At 44.9% G+C, this 19,077-nt stretch overlaps 2 protein-coding genes across 2 annotated transcripts in view; both read right to left on the bottom strand.

The window, feature by feature from the left end:
• Window positions 1–1,532, bottom strand: part of LOC131696671 (F-box only protein 34-like) — a 28,191-nt gene extending 26,659 nt beyond the window's left edge. The window contains exon 1 of the mRNA XM_058986558.1: window positions 1,238–1,532. The gene's annotated coding sequence lies outside the window, so the exon portion shown is untranslated. The remainder of the gene's footprint in view (window positions 1–1,237) is intronic.
• A 2,037-nt stretch (window positions 1,533–3,569) lies between these two features.
• Window positions 3,570–18,802, bottom strand: lgals3a (lectin, galactoside binding soluble 3a). The gene is made up of 11 exons (XM_058988189.1): window positions 18,680–18,802; window positions 17,124–17,142; window positions 15,923–16,729; window positions 15,322–15,410; window positions 14,925–15,081; window positions 13,980–14,133; window positions 6,833–6,888; window positions 6,193–6,348; window positions 5,594–5,682; window positions 5,006–5,174; window positions 3,570–3,986 (listed from the first exon to the last, which is right to left on the bottom strand). The coding sequence occupies exons 2-11, from the start codon at window positions 17,136–17,138 to the stop codon at window positions 3,828–3,830; spliced, it is 1,851 nt and encodes a 616-aa protein (XP_058844172.1). The 5' UTR covers window positions 17,139–17,142; window positions 18,680–18,802; the 3' UTR covers window positions 3,570–3,827.
• Between the last annotated feature and the right edge of the window lie 275 nt (window positions 18,803–19,077).

Raw genomic sequence — 19,077 nt, forward strand, 5'->3', positions numbered from 1 at the left:
GTTGGTTCGTGTTTTGTTCTCCTTTAACAATCACAGTGCATACTGTTAATATTGTGAATTGTAACTCAATAAAAATAAAACAATCCTTGGTAGACACTGCCTTAACTTATCACAATTCTTCCAGGAAATGGAACAACTCGTGTTTAGATTTCTCCTGCTCGAGTTTGAGTTCTTTAAATAAATAAAAGAATGAACAAACAATAAATAAAATAAAAAATAAATACACAATGACATACAATCCAACCTCACTATACTGGCGATTTCAAATGCTGATCTGCCACAAACTCCAGTTTACCCCACGACCACATTTCAAATTGCTATGGCTCAAATCTGACACTAACCCCACAAGTTGATAATTACTCAAGTGCAATATATATATATATATATATATATATATATATATATATATATATATATATATATATATATATATACACACACACACACACAGGGGTACCTCATTTGAAATACTCCAAGACAACCACCACGACCACCTCTCATTATTATAGAGGAGTTTTTTTGCCAGCATCTCAACTTTTGCATTTATTAGTGAAATGTAAACTTGTTATAAGTCGTGCGCGTAAACACACAAAACGATAACATGATAACATGAACACCAAACCTGGATGAATAAATGTTTCGCTAGTACGAGTTTGTCATCTGCTTCGGACCACAGGAAGACCTGAAGCTGCTGCAGCTCTACCGTACCCACACCCAGGAAAGACCGGGGCTGAGGCCCGGACTGGCGTTACATAGCACAGTGCAGTAGTACTACTAGCAACGACTAAATAAATAAAAGACACAAGAATAAGAACACGACGCAATTGAGAAACCATAAAAAAAATCGATTAAAAAGAAAAAGAAACTTCACAACATTTATCGGAACATCACATTAGCCTAAATCAAGGGAATCACAAACTGGGTGCTGGAAACCGTCCCGTCCTGTTCAGTATCTTATCTCGCTAGGAGACCACAACTAGCACCGCGGCGACCGGAGTACTATTAATATGGATCTGTAAAAAAAAATAAAAACTAACCACACGAGAAGACAGACAGACAGACAGACAGACAGACAGACAGACAACACCCCAGCACTGACTAGGATATACTCAACACACACGCATGTTTGAAAACGCGCAGGAAAATAAACACATCATTCAGCAAAACCAAGAGGAAACGCAACAACAGCATTACAAAAAAACACATACAAAAAATATATAGAGAGAGAGAGACAGACCTGCGCGGAAACTGTGAAAGAAACTGGGGTAGCGCTTCGTGCCAGCAACAAATCTCTCCGCAGAAAATAATATCCAGCGCTGTATCTTCAGTCAGCTTCGTTTATTCCTGTTGCGCCGTTCAGCTGAGTAATATAATATATTATGGATAAAATAGGTGCTGCTGGTGGTGTATATTATTGTTGTTGTTGTTATTATTGTTATGAATTGTACTCATTTTGCGTTTTATATTCAGTCGCGCTCTCCCTCCCCTAGTCTCAATACCAAGGGGAGACGCAGAGCTGTAACTGATATAGTGCGTGCCGTCCTGACGTATTTGGAGGGAGCGCGCACGCAAGGGGGGGGGGTGCTGTGGGTTGGCGAGTGCGCGCAAAGCCAATCCCGTAGGTGCTGCATGCACTGGGTGACCATGCGACTCTATGTACACTAGGACGGTGTGGGTCAGTTCGGGCTTTTCAACTGCCCTGAAAGAGAGAAGCGCCGAATCCTGGTGAACGTTAGCATGAAATAATATTTTATTGTTAAGCTTACTCCTCTGTTTGGTGATAGGATGCGAGGAGAGGATTCAAATGTGATATAACCACAACGCATCCATTCAATTAATAAAGTGCCATATAAAATACTATTAATATCAATGGAATAATGTTATGAATAAATAAGTTTATATTAGATTGTTTTTTGTTTTTTTTTCAAAACAATTCCTATTTCTAAGACTTCGTTTTTATTTTTATCAATGCACAATGCCTGTCTTAAAAAACACGGTGTTTTGGCGGTGTGGCCCCATTTGAGAGGCTGCGGTGCGAATTCGATACTGTGATAATATTTAAATAATTGAAACCGCCCAGCTCTCTGGTTTCCCTCCTAATCAGCTGCATTTTCCATCATTAAAAATGCATGCCTGTGCTGCGCCCGCGGCTCTCTGCTCCTCGCATTAAAATAGAAGCAGGAAAGAGCCTTGAAATGCACGAGGTGACAGGATCCCAATGCAAAGCAAAGCCACGCTTCAGGTATACCATCGATGTAAAACCCTTGCGGGCCTTTCATCGGAGCGTCCTGTTTGAATCACTCCTATAGAGTCCAACCAGAATGTAAAACCGTCCTGCTGCAAATAATACCACGGGCTGCGAGAAGAAAAGAAACGCTGAGAAGCGACCAAGGTTTCTGCAAGGATGGAAATAAGACTCCCATTGCATAGCAGTTTAATCCATTCCGGGTTTTAATACGAGCTTGATTAGCCACAGTGTGCAGGTAACACGCTCAGGCGTGTCTTAATAGACTCATAGTAAAACCAGGAATGGATCACACTGCTATGCAATGGGAGTCTTAGGCCAAAACACACTCAACAGACATGCGCTCCAACGGCAGTCTAATGATAGATACACACATGCACGGCGTAGCGGTTGACTGTCTCTTAACCTGGAACTGGACTTCAGAAAGTGGTTAACTGCATATGAATAAAATATGTATTCGCAACACTCTAATCAAAGCGTGACACGGGGTCCGTTCAGTTGGTTGGTCCGCATTCCGCACGGTTCGGTAAGTTTGGTGTGAGGTGTGATCAACCGCTTGGTTAACGAACCGTACCGAGCCCACCTAAACAGATGGTCCCGGTCCGTTTGGCAAACGCACAGAGTCTGGCTCGCTTGCTAAAAGTCAATGTGAACAACTGGACTCGGTCCTTTTGAAACTAACTATACAAGGAAGGTAACCTGACTCGGAAGTAAACATTTCGCGGCTTAGTTCATATTTTGAGAAAACAAGTAGAGCAAAAAAAACAACTGAAATGTCGAGGAACTCGCGTTACTTCCCAGACATCTCGGGAAACCTGGGATTGCGACCAAACAAACACATAAGTGTATCAGCGTGCTCAGCACATGACAGCGGAGTCCGGGGTTAGGTCGTGTGTTTGCTTCATTCACAAATAAAATAAACAATTGTATGGATTATTTGTTTAATCATTCTGATTACGTGTTACCATATGTTCAAAGCACAAACGAAATCGGTCCTGAAATAAATGGAACTTTAGCTCGCCTCGCCCCCAAACGGACTCGGGCCCTTTGCTCGCAGGTAAGTGTGAACAGCAAGCACCTCGATACATTATTTCAAACGAAACGCACCAGACCCACCCAGTGTGAACGCGGTCTGACATGATCGGTTAAACTGTTCTATCGGTTGTGGGGTTCCACTGCCCTCTTGTGGCAAAAACAAGCAACTGCAGCGACTGCAAAATCCTTGTGCGCAAGTTTGTTTCTTCCTGTGTTTTCTTTTGGATAGAGACAGCGTAGAAATACCTGGTTTCAAAAGGAAAAGGAAACATACAAAAAAGGACAAATATCCAACCACCCAACTCATGAGGTTTATTTAACAGGCTGCTTTTTACACAGATATAAAAACATGCCCATACAAACTCATTACAATTACAGAGCTAACCGATACAGCCTTCGAAGTAAACACAAACAGTACCCTAAATAATGCATCGAATCAATAATGATCTATTAACCAGACCTACATGACAACAACATTCAGACTCCTTGGGGTTTTATTGAACCCAGAATGATACCAGATAACACACACATTGTATATTATATATAGCTAGGGCAGGATGCTGGGCATGACCGAGCTCAGCAACACGTCCCCGGAGATGCTCAGCATGGTAATCTCGTTCAGCTGCTTCACCCTGTGGTTGAACTCCAGCAGGTGAGCCCGATTGACCGCCATTTTGAACTGACCCCCAGTGACCAGGATTGCGATCTGGAAACAAAACGAGATCACGTTACAAACACAACGGAGCCGCGCCCCCCAGCAGTGTGGGTGAGGACACGATTCAAAAGGGACATTATTATTATTACTACTGTTATTATTATTATTTCTTTCTCAGCAGGACGCTGTTATCCACGGCGACTTACAATCGTTACGAAACTAGAACTGGAGATTGTAGAACAGGGCTCTCCACCCTAGTCCTGGGGAGCTGCAGGAGCTTCTTGTTTGTGTAACTCCGTGACCTCAACTCGTTTTCCAGCTTCATTTCCAGCTTGTTCTTACAGCCCTCCACCCTTCCTCGAGACACTGCACATACGGTGCAATTCTTTCACATGCAGCCTCTAGCTATCAGAAATTCCTTTATAGGGAGTTGGTTACTAGACACTGAGATCTCAAGCTTATTCTGCCAACAGCTAAACTGCCAACAGAGAACAATAATATGAGCACTTAACTTTCTAACCCTTCAACTGACTTTCCTACAGTAATAACACAGAGTAGAGCCTTGCTGGGATTCAGCCTGTTTAATTCTTCTTGTTTTACTATATAGGAGGGGAACAGACAGGGACGTGACCGATGTTTGCTATTCCAGGCCAAGGGAACACTGTGTCCAACAGCGTCCTTGTGCTACATGTAGAATATTGCAAAGGGTCCCTGCATAATACAAGCTGGCATTCCCTCCACGAGAGGTCAGAGCGGCTACTGGCCCCTTACAGACGCTCTGAAGATCAGCCTACACCATGGCTGGCCCGGTAGCCCTGCCACTCCTGCTCTTCATTCCAGCTCTGCTCTAAATTGCTTAACTGAACCAATGAGACCTGCATCCAGACCCTGAAGTCGTTCCTGATCTCCTTTCCAGTGTTGAACCTGGAGCAGCAGGGCTCTCCCGGACTGTGATTGGACACCCCTGTCCTCTCCGCTACCCCTCTCTGTCCCTGTGGGGGGCTAGGCGAGGCAGGGGCAGGTGCCCTCTGTGGGTTTGGTTTAGCTGCACAGCGAGGGTGGTCCTGTACCTCAAATGGCTGCCCCTCGACGAAGGGGAACTGGGTGAGCTGCCTCTCCTCGCGGCCCCAGCACCCGTTCACCAAGCTGTTCAACACAACCACCTTCTTCCCTTCATCGTTGAAGCGGGGGTTACAGTGGAAGGCAATGTCGTTGCCCCTCTTGAAGTCAATCGTAAATCTGCGGGAGACGGGGGAAGCAGACGAGAAGACTGTGAAGTGCAGCGCTGAAGACAGCCAGTTAGTCAAAGGGATGCATTCGTATCCCTGCAAATGCATTTCTTACTTTGCTGTGACAGATCAGGATCACAGGCTGGCTCTCAGCTTATCAACCGGAGGCGGTTTCATTGCCATGGTTTTGTGTTTAAGGGTTTTAAAGGCTTAGTAGTTCCCTCTCTGAATGCTCTGGTAGAAAGGACCAGCATTAGCTACAGCTTACGCTCTCCGGATTGTGTTCATTTGGCTGTTCCAGTGTAAATGTAATTATAAATCGCAGCATAATTGCAACTGTAATTGTAATGGAAGAGAACATCATTGTGATTATAATTAGAAGGGAGCCCAGGTCGGGCTGGTGTGTAAATTAGTGAGTAGATATCTGACCTGTTGGGTTTGGGCTTGACGGTCCCCACAATAGTGAACAGCAGCTTGTCGTGCACCCCCACCTGGAGCGGCATATTGAAGGGTACAGGCTGTGGGGGAGAGACACAGAGACACAGAAACACAGAGACACAGACACAGACACAGAGACACAGAGACGCAGAGACGCAGAAACACAGAGACACAGACACAGAGACGCAGAGACGCAGAGACACAGAGACGGTCAGGAGCTGCTGCTGCTGCAGTGGTCAAAGGGCATTACATGCCAAGTGCAATCCCTCTGCCATTCACTTTAACTGGGATTCAAAATCCCACCATCCTGCAGTTATCACACAAGACTTTCCTTCATTTTATGACTTTGTATATTACAAATCAAACAGTTTCCATACAAAAACCAATGCCACATAACACAGCCCCTAACTGGGATGCATCAGGGTTAGTTCTGGTTGACTCAAGGGGAAAGCCTGCTGCCTGGAAGGTGGTGGAACGTGTGCTGTGCAAAAGAAACAGGCCTCCGAAGCTCCAGGCAGGTCAGGACAGGACAGGGTGTGGATCAGGCTTTCGAATTGGAGGGGGGAGATGATATCAATGATGGGACTCACGAGCTGGTTCATCATGGCAGGCTGCGGTTGCTGCCCCCCCGCTGCAGGGAATCCTGGGAGAACGTTGCCGTAACCCATATTTGGATTCCAGGGACCAGCCGGGTTGCTCACTGTTGGGGCGCTGGAAGCGGAGTCACCGAACAGGGCGTCCGACAGCTGCACGGAGGTCACGGGGTCAAGCAGGGCATCAGCGTGGAATCATGGGACACAGAGACATCATTAGCAATTGAATTGTTTATCATGGTTTTCTCCTTTCCCATGCATTCTTTCACTTGCTTGATCACTTCGTCATTCTAAACCTAAAGTTACCTTCGCAGCTCTGCTTCTGCCAGCAAACTGGTTTAAACATGACCAGCACAGTCTCTCTCACAGGGTTACCAACACATGTTACTCTACAACCACATGAACTCCAGGGGGAGTGGTCCCACTACCCTGCCCTCCTGCAACACTCCCCTCCTAGACAGAACAGCACATACACATTGGCAGATCTGGAGCAGAGTGTTGCAGGCGGGTCACTGGTTCCACTCTGCTGTACCTATTCAACCCCATTCTGAGAGCTCTATTGAGGCCACAGGACTGAAACAGGACACTGACATTCCAGAACTGCTCCAGGTGTGGGAAAGGTAAACAGGTGACTTACGTTCAGTCCGTCGCTCATTTTTATTGGAGTGTTCCTGAAACAGAAGAAAAAGAACGCTGATGAAGAAGGACACGTTCCAGAACGCTCCAGTTTACTGGAGCTCATTTGGGATCCGTCTCTGTGTCATGCTGTGAAGGAATTACTGGGCGAGCTTATAGGAGAGGTTTAAACATCCCTCTGGAGATGAAAGGCTAGTGTATGAACCACACATAGCACCTGACTCCGAGTGGAGGTTCAGAGTAACACTCCCTTGCTGTTTAAATAGACCCTGCTTTGTGTAATGTCTGAGGGAGGGGCAGTTGAAGCTGGAGTCTGGTTACAGGATTCTCAGAGGGAGATGCATTGAGCAGGGACGGTCTGACTCACTAACCACACAACACCCCGCTTGGGCATGTACTCAGTCTGCACGCTGCCTTTTAAAAGAACGACCCTGTCCTTGAATATCGATTCCTGACTGCAGGCCAATGGGCTCGAAGCACAGGACTGTAAGCACCGTTTGAACCCCTTCAGTCCTGAATTATTTTTGTCGAGCTGAAGAATAAACTCCTTTGTTGAGTATACATGAGAACAGGACAAATCATTATTATTTTTAACATATCTTTATTTCTACACAACCTCAGACTGGGACCTAGGAGTCCCATGAGGTTCCAACGTGATTTCTGACGGCATGCATGAACATACGGTGCTACGATAATGAAAGGGTTAAAGAGTGTTTCGAATTATTCTCTTTGCTTAAACAGTATTCAGCGTCATTTTTTTTTTTTTTTCTTAATTTCCTTGAACATATTTCGTAGTGTTTAAAGTCATTCCGAGTGGATGATGATATGATGTCCTTAGAGTCGGGGGCTGGCAGAGCTGAAAGGTCACATCGTCACAGGATTTGAATGGAAGGTTGAAGGTTTAAGGTTGACTCGGGTCATTCTCCAGACCAGCTCAAAGCAGATGAAATCCAAGTAAAGGCAGATTAGAGAAAACCACAACACAGCAAGGGAAATGTAAAAAACAAAACCAAACCCTCTTTAAATGAATATGAATTTGGAGACATTGTTTACACCCAATGTAAATTGGGGGCTAGACAACTGAATTTAATTGACGTCTGGTAGTTTACACAATCTCACAGAGAGCTACACCCGCTTATCTGGGTTATGAGTCACACCAGTGTATCACACGAATGGCAAAGGCGATATTAAACGCCTATACCAAAATATAGGCTACACCCGCAGATAACCTTGGGCTTGCCAGAACTTTGATACGGATTAAAAACGGTTTACAGAGTGCTGATATGATATGATAAGATTAATGAGGGTATTTGATAAGGGATGATAGGATTTAAAATGTTTGGGTTTTTTTTCTCAGATGTTCCCAACAGCGAACGTTTGAAAGCTTCATGAAGTTATGTTCAGGTGTGTAAACCGTCATAGAAAAGGAAGGCTGCGCGCGTGTTGTTAAATATAGGAATACTAATGCATGCAAATGCATCAACCCAACCCATGACACGAGTCAGTAAAACCTCCTCCCCTAACAGCAAAAACGACTCTACAGAACAGCAGCTTTGTGTTACCCTATACATGCCCATAGAGAGCTGTAGTTTTCTATTAATAATAATAATAATAATAATAATAATAATAATATGTCAGCTTGCAAAGTTTACGCCATTTACTGTTAGGCTTTGTGAGTGACACTGACGTGTTACTGGGTACTTCTAAATGTCTTAAAACCTATTGGTTTGAATTGGCATAACTAAAATCATCTCTACTATCTAATTGTATTCCAATTCTTATTTAAGTCATTTTTGATATGCATTTCATTTTTGTATATTGCTGATGAATGTATTTAATGTGTTTATTTAATTTGGAGAGCTGTGTGTTAAGCACTTTGAGATTATCTTGGCTGTGAGAGGCGCTTTATAAATCGAAAATTGATGATGATAGACAATACTTAAGAAGGCATTTCTAGAGATGTGTGTAAAACTACAGATGCGTTCATATAATTATGTAGAATATGAAAGGTATTTATTACCTCACAGTTCTATAGAACTATAAAGACGTGCCTATAGAACAGTGCTGGTACTCAAACCCGATTCATAAGGAATCCAGGCATATCTAGCCTATAGATTTCTATAGAATAGACCGGGTGTGTCCAATCACGGTCCTGAGGGAATTCCACTCCAGGTTTAACGGGTAAAATGAGGCAATTAACTACTTCAGGGTCTTTGGAGGTGTCATTGTTTCAATTAAACACCTTGGAACAGGTTTGAAACAAAGATTCATATAGTCCCGTCCCCCCCCCCATTCCAAGTGATTCAAAACTTTCGTCCATAGCTAGACGTTAAAAATATGTCTACAGATTTTTTTTAAAAAAAAACTAGACAGATCTGCAGGCGTGTTTTGTTTTTGTGTTTTGTGAGGGTAATTCATGACACCATTAAATGACTGGGCGCACTGTACAAGACAAACGACGCGTCACACTGATTCGATTTCCTAATCCCTTCGCGAAACTTGATAATGGAATACCCGTGTTATATATGTTAACTCCGACTCAATAGAACTATGTACGACTATATCAGCGGCATCTGAGTTAAAATCATGTCTGCAGTTTAATTTTCGCTTGTCTCGTATTGCTTTCATATTTGGGCAACTTCACAGAAACAGTACGACGCAAATCTGCTCGGAAAACTTTACGTTAGAACCGCTCGTACGGTAGAAACACCGACAGAGCAGAACACAAGTCCCTGAGCCCGTTTATACTCCTAGTGCAGTACGAGGTGCTCAGCCAGCTAGAGACGAATCGGCTACACTTCATGACGCTGGCAGATTTGGGAGGTTCGTTTTTGATGCCAACTTTGCAAGGAAATGGTAACGCCGGCATCCAGGACAGAGAAGAAAATCTGGGAGATCGATGTACATCAACGCTAATACATAATAATAATACCAAATGTATGGTCTTACCTTGCTGAGATTACCGGAGCAGGTACGAGTAGTCTCTACAGACAGGTAAAACCGGAGCGCGGTGTCTTTGCAGAGGAGAGTATTATAGGACTCGGACCACACCCTCGACACGGGGCTGTCCCTCCCTCGACTGCAGGAGTAGTGTTAGTTTTTAGTTTAGTTTAGTTTTTTGGGGGGTGGTAGACACACGCCCATTCATAACGCAGACTGGGTAGATCCATCTATTGTAAAAATATGACCTATTTAATGACGTCATGACGTGGTTCCCTCTTTGCTTTTTCGGAACCAGGAAGCGTCACGCCCGGTTTATACATATTAGACTATCATAAAGCAAAGTCCCAAGTATTTAACCTGGCACTTTCATATTATTTTTGATATGTTTTCGAGAAGTTTGATTTCCCCATAAAAAAAAAAGACAGAGCCCCAGAGATGGCAGTAAGACTCCTATTGCAGAGCAGTCTCACCCATTCCTGGTTTTACCACGATCGTGATTATCCACGGTGTAGAGGCCACAAGCTCAGGCGTGTCTTACTAAACTCCTAGTAAAAGCAGGAATGGATCAGACTGCTGTGCAATGGGAGTCTTATTTCCATCCGTGAACCCTTATACAGTAATACATCCATTATTGCCATTTTCTATTCATATTCAGATAGTTTTACTTCGTGAACATGGTGTCATCGACTTCTCCTGCATGAACATGGATGTAATAACATGCACATGGATGCTGTGTCAAGCATTCTGACAAGCACAGCGTGGGTTCTCTTGGACTGCAGCTCCACGTTTCATGAGCACAGCTAAACCGGGCACGCCTGAGTTTGTCATTCCATTGCCAGTGACCGGGAGCGCCTCTTCTCTTATTTGAGATCGGCTCCGTGTTCATTGCCTGGGCCTGTCGAAACTGCATGCCTTTGTCACGATGTGTCTTATTGTGATGGAAACCTGTTGAGTCAGATGTACTGCCCTAAGCTTTGTTGTGCTGCAACGTTTTTAACCCTGTTATGGTTACAAGGCACCACACGTGTTTACTTCAACTCCTATTTTTCATAAAGTAGAACTTTCCATGGTAATGATACAACACAGAGAAACAAACAGCTGGTAGGCACGCTGGAGACCTGACAGGATATTACTGTCAGGAAGTCTGGATCTGACTTTGAAAAATGCACAAGTGTCTTTTAATTTCAAAACATAGAAGTTAATCACAGACTGGAGTCAATGCTTTGACAAAATGCAGCTAGATGCGTACAGGTGCTTTATGTAAAATGTTACCAGTATAACAAAAGCACAATACAACAAAACAAAAAATAAATCTTTGTGAGTTGAAAAAAAAAAAAAAATTATAACCTCTAACCGCTGCAAGTAACGTCATAAACTTTCCAGGAAGAAGCGACAAGTCTGGACTTCAAATTAAGATTCAGAGTTGTTTATTACAAGTTTCGTCTTGATGGATTCAATTGCATTGTGAATTAATTCAACTTCTCTAGACGGTCTTAAAGAAGCCAACAACAGTCGTTTGTATCAATGTATATGAAACCCCAGCAATGGGGATATATAGGGAGGCGGACACACGTATGGAGTTGTCTCTCTGTCTGCATCTCACACTTACAGTCTTAAATGTGCCCGAAGAACACAATACATGACTCTAAAGCAGTGACCTCATGTTACGTAGAAAGGTATATTGCAAGGGTGGCCAATCACAGTCCTGCAGTGTAATTCCACTCCAGGTCTTTGTTCCACCCCTGTTCTAAATTGTTTAGTTGAAACAATGAAACCTCCGTCCAGACCCTGAATTAGTTAATTGCCTCATTTTACCTGTTAAACCTGGAGTGGAATTCCCTCAGGACCGTGATTGGACACACCCGGTCTATTCTATAAAAATCTATAGGCTAGATATGCCTGGATTCCTTATGAATCGGGTTTGAGTCCCAGCACTGTTCTATAGGCACGTCTTTATAGTTCTATAGAACTATGAGGTAATAAATACTTTCATATTCTACATAACAATTACATGAACGTCTCTTTAGTTTCGCACACATCTCTAGAAATTGTAACTATTATCTGTGATGAACCGCTGCAGAGTCCAGACCTCCAAGAATCAGAGATATCATTCTGTAGTCTCTTTGATTACAGGATGTTAAATACAAGATCTAAATTATGTTCACATAGTTTTTTTTTTTTTTTTTTAATTATGTCTCAATCCTAGGTAATCAATCATTTGGTGTATAACACAAAGCAGAGAGCAACGAATGGGTGCAGCTGCTGCTGGTAAAAACGACCTTGCATAATGAGATACTGTAGTCTGAGAGTTATGTCCGTTTCCCTTGAGACGAGGGTGGGGTTTGTAAACTGGGCTTAGCTGCTAAACAGGCTCTCTCTTATACGTCTGTTTTGGCACTGAAAAAAAATGCGTGCATGCGGGTAAATGCAGCTAGTTTAGAAACTCAAGAATCTGGCAGGCCAAGCTTCTAGAACCTCCTCCAAGCTTCTAGAACCGCCTCAGTGCCTGTATGCACTAAACAACATCGAACCATTTCCAATTCATGCACTAGAGTTTTAGCCTCCTGTATGAAATAAAATACTGCGTCTGACTTCTAATGAGAAGCACAGCAGCCATTCACAAAACACTGAGATGTTTAAATGGACTCCACTCAGCTATGCATACTGGCGAGGCTACGCATATCAGTGCAGGGGTTTCTACTGAGACGGTACAACGTGTCTGCATGTTACAGCATTTAAAAAAAAAAAAAGTTTTTATTACAAACTGAAAAAAAAACAGCTCTTTTATTCAAAATGTTATGGCACGATATGACATTGATTTAAAAATACACACAGGCATCATGCTTCAGTTCACAAGGCTGTGCTCCATCATTTCCTAATTCGAAGACAGTAAACTGCACACCTGTGATTCACTGTGTCCCGTGCAAATCAGACAGGGCAACAGCAGGGAGCCCTGCACAAGTGTCCTGGATACAAGGGAAGAGAACGCAGGTTTGGGAATCTGACTTACAGCACATGTTACTGTCAATAACTAAAGGGAAAATACCTTGTCAACACACCAGTGCTTTTATCTGACTGTGTCTGTGTGTTCAGGGTGGGGGGGGTCCTGCTTCTTCAGATGGAATATCCTAGGCAGGAATCACACAGCAGTCAGTGGCAGAAAAGGGATTTAATGCGCCCCAGGAAGACTAGCGCAAAGCTTCTTTCCAGGCTGGTCTGCAGAATTTAGGGCTAAAAGACCCAGAGTAGCACTTGCCTTGGATTACTAATGGCTGGTTTCACAGATCTCAGACTACCTTTCCTAAAGTGACGTGGGATAGTCCAGGATTAGAGCTGGCCGGGGTGCTGGCCACCTGTAAAGGAGCTTGAGTGGCTTATCAGGGCATCACTCCAGCATGCACCTGCAGGACACTTTCTCAAATCAGTAACAACTGCAAGCAGAAAACACTCACTCCATTCCAGCAAAGAGGGACAGACAATGTCCTTAAGAGACATGGCAAAAAAAAAATAAAAAATTTAACACATGCAGAATATAACCAGTATCCATGCAGGCAGCAGTACATATGAACAATACCTCCCAGTATTCAATCTCTCTGATTCACTTCTGATTCTGATCACTGCATTGCACACAGCGCCACTGGTGGCTGGACACTTGAAACTGTAATTGAATTATATATCTAAATGCACATAATACCACCAGCGGTCAGATGATGTAACTGAGCATCTCATAGTTAAAGGGGCAGTCTGGATGTGATTTGTTTTTGTTCCCCCAGCACAAGGGAGGTATGAAACTGCACTGATTTTCAGACTCGAACCGCAGAACAATGCTGATTGGTTGCTTTGAGTGGCTTCTGTATGACGAGGCGTTCTGCCCACATCACAGTCTATAGCAGAGCAGAAACCAGCTGTTTACATTTCAGAAAATTAGCCACACACCAAAATTATTTTCTGTAATGAGAACTGGACACAACCTTATTGTATGTAACAGGCAAACAGGTCAGAACCTCAGAAGTGCGCTAACGAAGAAGCAACCAATAGCTTAGCATGCGTTTCCAGCCCGAAAACGGGTGCACAAATCAGCAGGCTCATTTTTAAGGGGCTCTAGCCCGAAGTACTGGGCTGGTTTTCTATCTGGAGCCCCGATTCCAGGGAGGGTTGCTCAGAGGGAAGCTGGGTAATGGGGGCTCGTGGTTGGGAGGGGTCCTAGACCATGCTGGGCGCCACCATGGACAGCTGGATGTCTCCTTGGACTCGCAGCAGCGTGACCTCGTTCAGGGCTTTGAAGCGGTGCCGGAACTCCAGCAGGTGAAGTCCATTCACCGCCACCTTGAACATCGCCTCCTCACACAGGACCTTGATCTGAGGAGAGCAGGAACACAGTGGAGAGTTACAAACTCATTGCAGCCCTGCTGCACCCAGTCCTGGATTCCAGGACCAGCCTCAGTGAAGTCTATGAAATGATCAGGAGCCAGGAGTCCGAGCAGGGTTTGAGCAGCCTCAGTGAAGTCTATGAAATGATCAGGAGCCAGGAGTCTGAGCAGGGTTAGAGCAGTCTCAGTGAAGTCTATCAGTGAAATAATGAGCAGGCAGGAGAAATCAGGCTCCCGTTAAATAAAGTGTTCCTCCCCTATAGCTGAATGACAACTCCTCCTAATAGTGAACCTTCGCGTGAGACTTATTCAAGCTGTGATGAGTTCAGTGCAGCTCAAGCAGGTGGCTCCTGCTCATTTCCATAATATACAGACACAAGCACAGCTCTGAAACATTTGAGCTTTCACCTGTGTTACACAGGGGGTCACAGGAGTGCCTATTTGTCCTGGCTGTATAGACACTGTGTACCCTGCAGAGCAGGGGTGGTCAACCAGGGTCCTGGAGAGCCACAGTCCTGCCACCTTTAAATCATCAACAGCTAAAGACCTGGAAAACATGTTACAGTAGTGTTGTCCAATTAAGAAAATAACGGTTTCAATTAATAAATTGCAAACTCAGGGAGGAACGAAAACCAGAAGACCCTGCGGCTCTCCAGCACCAGGGCTGCCCCCCTGCTGTGGAGTTTGTAGAGTGTCTTCAGTTCCATTAGTAAGGACAGGATCTGAAAATGCAGGGAGTGGTTTTATTAAAAGTGAAAGCCCCCCGCCCCCCCCTCGTACCTCGAACTGCTTCCCGGGGAGGAAGGGGAAGCCCCCCTGCCTCTCCTCGGCCCCCCAGCGCCCGTGCAGACAGGCGTTCCGCACCACTGCTTTCTCATCGAACCGGGGGTTGAAGTGGAACACGGAGTCTGTGCCTCGCAAAAAATCAAAGTGGAATCTGGAGGAGAAAAACATGCCCTTCAGTTTAAACTCTTTCAGGCATGAAATAATGAAAAAAATAAAAAATTGGTACACATAGTAAATACAGTTTTCACTGACCTTTAAATAAAAACAATTCCACTGATTTCTATGGCTTTTTAGAGCTTGCACGGCTCAGCACTTCGGTGTTAAACACAACAGCATGACACTGCGCTGGGTTAGAGACAGGACAGAAGGACTGGCATGCAGTTCACTTTACCTGACTGGGTTCTTAGTGGTCTCTCCAGCGATGGTGATCAGCAGTCGAGGCATTAACCCAGCCTGTAGGGGGAGCTCATAAGGCACTGGCTGCAAGGACAAGGGACAGCGTTTTAGTGCCTCATTGATATTTCACTTAAAGATCAACACACAATACCTAATCAACTAGTCCTTTCTGCTGGGTGCCCTTAATTATACCGGTCGGTGGAAGGATGCCACTGGTGTGAAGGGTGTGCTGGAGCTTATTTAACGCTAACTATGCAGTTGGCCAGGAAACACCAGTGCTGGATATTGTACAGTCTATAGATATTCCAGAATTCTCACTGACTACCTGAAGCCTTTCACATCTAGAGGACTTCAGGACACAGACAATTCAAGGTCTATTTTAAAATACATGCTGTATTGTCACTGGCCACCCATGCTGTCATGCAGTGGGGTGGTTAGTGTGCTCCCATGTTCAGTAGGCTCTGGTGCACACACTGAAGCGGTTTGGTCTGTACTGATCACAGGATGGCGTTCCAGACTAACGCAATGGCTAGCCCTGGAGGTGGTGTTGCGGCCCCAGGTTCACGGTATAGTCCTGTATCCTATCAGATACTCACCAGAGCTCCTGCCGGTCCAGAGGGAGGGACGGTCGGTGCAGCAGGGCCCCCGAAATTCGAGGATGGCCCGGAAGGGGCGGGGAATGACCCCCAGGGGCCCGCAGGGCCCGGTCCAAACGAGCCAGGCTGGGCGGGGTGGGGGCCAGGGGGGAATGGCTGGGAGGCAGGGGGACCCCAGGTACCGGGTGGGGGTCCAAATGGGCCGCTGGGTGTTTGGAATGGGCCCCCAGCGAAGGGGCCAGAGGAAGGAGGGAAGCCTCCAGGGGCCTGTCCACCAGGGCTGGGGTAGGGAAACTGTCCAGGGGCCCCAGGGCCCGCAGGGAACTGTCCTGGACCTGATGGGGCACCAGGAAACTGTCCAGGGGCCCCAGGGAACTGTCCTGGACCTGACGGGGCACCAGGAAACTGTCCAGGGGCCCCAGGGCCTGCTGGAAACTGTCCAGGGGCCCCAGGACCTGCTGGAAACTGTCCTGGAGCTGATGGGGCACCAGGAAACTGTCCAGGGCCCCCTGCTGCAGGAAACTGTCCTGGACCAGGAGGGCCACCAGGATATTGTCCAGGGACCCCACCTGGCGGATACTGTCCAGGGCCCCCCCCTGCTGGGTACTGCCCTGGGGCGGAGGGCTGGCTAGGGGCAGAAGGCCCAGAGGAGGGTGGGAACTGTGGAGCTCCGGGGGGATTGCTCCAGGGGGCAGAGCTGGGCCATGCTGGGTTGGCCGGGGCTGCTGGGTTGGCTGGGGCAGCAGGGTGGGTGTTGCTGACTTTGGAGGCTTTGCCCGGGGTGTCCTCCACTAAGGCGTCCGCAAGCTGGGGGAGAGAAGGGCAGCAGTTACTCTCTCAGCACAGATCACTGTGTCACAAGGCTCCACATCAGGACTACACAATGGGTCCCTGTTCACTTCCTCTCTTCATTTTTTAAAGATGTTTACAATCACTGGTATGTTTCATTGTAATAATATTTTGCTATATCACAATCTGCCCTGACATTACCTGGGTCTGTATGACCCTAGCTGCCAGCTCCTTTTCTTTAATTCCTGATTCCATGTGATGAGATCACATGACACAGTGAACTTTCAGCTAGTTTCACCTGGTCTATAGCAATAGCAAGAAGCAGGCAGGGTCGGCAGAGATGGGGGCTGTCTACACAAGAACAGTCCCCTATCTCTGTACCCAGCAAGCTGGAGAAAAACGTGTACATTACCGAAAAATCGTCCATGGTCCTGAAAAATAAAAAGATTAAGACATGTTAGTACATTAAGATAAACAAAATCAGAACCCCTAAAAACAAGTGTGTGTCCTGCATTCGCGTGTTTTGTAACCTGCTGTTACAAATGTCAAGTCAAAGTTTTATCACAATTGTGCAAGATTTTCTGAATATATCCCAAATGACCTTTGGAGCTCATACCAAGTTTCTTTGTAATAGGATGGGTGGTTCTCTGGAGATCGCTATCATTCAAGAATGTGTAGTTCGAGACTGCACCCATATGCAGTATGGATCTGATCTATAGAACGCAATACAGGACAGACAGAGTCTGCATCCAAAAAACTTTTTTTAAAAAAACAGGGGCTGCCTTTATAAACCTAGTATTTCAAATATGCACCGGATTAAAATTTAAACATCACATCAATCCAGGGATGGAAATAAGACTCTCATTGCATGACAGTTTCTGATTTGACTAGGAGTGGATTAAGACGCACCTCCAAGCTTGTTACCTTTACACTGGGGCTCATCAAGCACATAATAAAACCTGGAATGGGTGACACTGCTGGGCAATAGGAGTCTGATTTGCACCCCTGCAATCTTAATAAAGAGAAGGGGAGGACTCTTACAGGATGTGATGAATGAGGAAGCAGGCACTACTGTGGTCATGTGAATGTTTTGTCACGCAGATAAATGCAATGGTTATGTAATGGGAATATTGCCATGGATACAACAGCCAGTAATAATAGTAACGGTGAATCAGACTTCAATTCCATTCACAGTATCATTTCAGAATTACTTTTAAAAGAACAGTGTCTCTATTCTGTCTCACTTTAAAACAATGAATGATTCCCAACTCTGAGCTGATCATAGAGAAAACAGGATCGCAATGACAGAGCGAGACAGTGAATACGAAACAGCCAATAAGAAACTGGTGTGCTACGGGATTGGCCAATCAAATCATTGTGTGATTATTCGAGAATGTTGTTGTGCAACAAGTTTGAAATATGCATCATTATCTTAATTGAAGTTTTGCCTCGCCCTTGGAATGCATGCCTGTCACAGGGCTCCTCTGGGTCCTAAACCCTGCGGATTGCAGTAGATACACTACGACGACACAGAAGAAAGACAGGGCCATCGTGTCATTTGATTTATTCCAATTACACTTCAATTAAAATTCCACTCACTCGATTAACCCTAAAATGAGTCTTTCCCGAATCGGAGACTGTAACGCAGGCTTCACAAATTAAATCGAAAGCAAGTTTATTGTGTTTGGACTAGAAATATCTTGAATGCTGCAACCATTCTGTTTTTAATAAATACGTTTTAAAAGTTGTTAAAACACATCCATTTCACGTAATGACATTTAAAACGCTAATAATACGCATGACTAGAGTTCTTACTGGTCATGTTTACAAACTGATACAACGAAACGGGCGTGACGCTGTAGTAATAATTGTTGTTCGACACAGTTTAGTTTACGTGACTTTTACAGTCTCCGCTCGGAATAGTACGTTAAATGCCCTCTTGTAACGCTTGAAATGTAATTAACTTACCAAGTAAAGTTGTGATTTTACTCCAGAGCCCCGCAGCGATTTGTACTCAGATGAAGAGAAAGTGACACGAGTGAAGTGGCGCTGCAGGCAGTTCAGTGGGTTGGGCTCAGAATGGCACGGAGCATCACGGCGCCCTCGGCAACGCAGATTTACGTAACTACGGAGACAAGCAGGAGACAGTAATGTTTGCGCCGCAAGACATTCACGAACAATTCGTTGGTTTATAAAATATCGTTATTTTCTCGTACAAAAATATTTTCTTTCTGTCTCCAAAATGTAAGTGTAAAAAACACAACAAAAAAAACAGGGCAGTTCTACATTATGATTCTAGTGGATTTTTTTTTTTTTTTTAAAGACAATATTTTTTTGTCAACGTCACTTTTTTCGTGGCTGACGTG

This window comes from Acipenser ruthenus, chromosome 15 (assembly GCF_902713425.1).
Source record: "Acipenser ruthenus chromosome 15, fAciRut3.2 maternal haplotype, whole genome shotgun sequence".
Lineage (NCBI taxonomy): Eukaryota > Metazoa > Chordata > Actinopteri > Acipenseriformes > Acipenseridae > Acipenser > Acipenser ruthenus.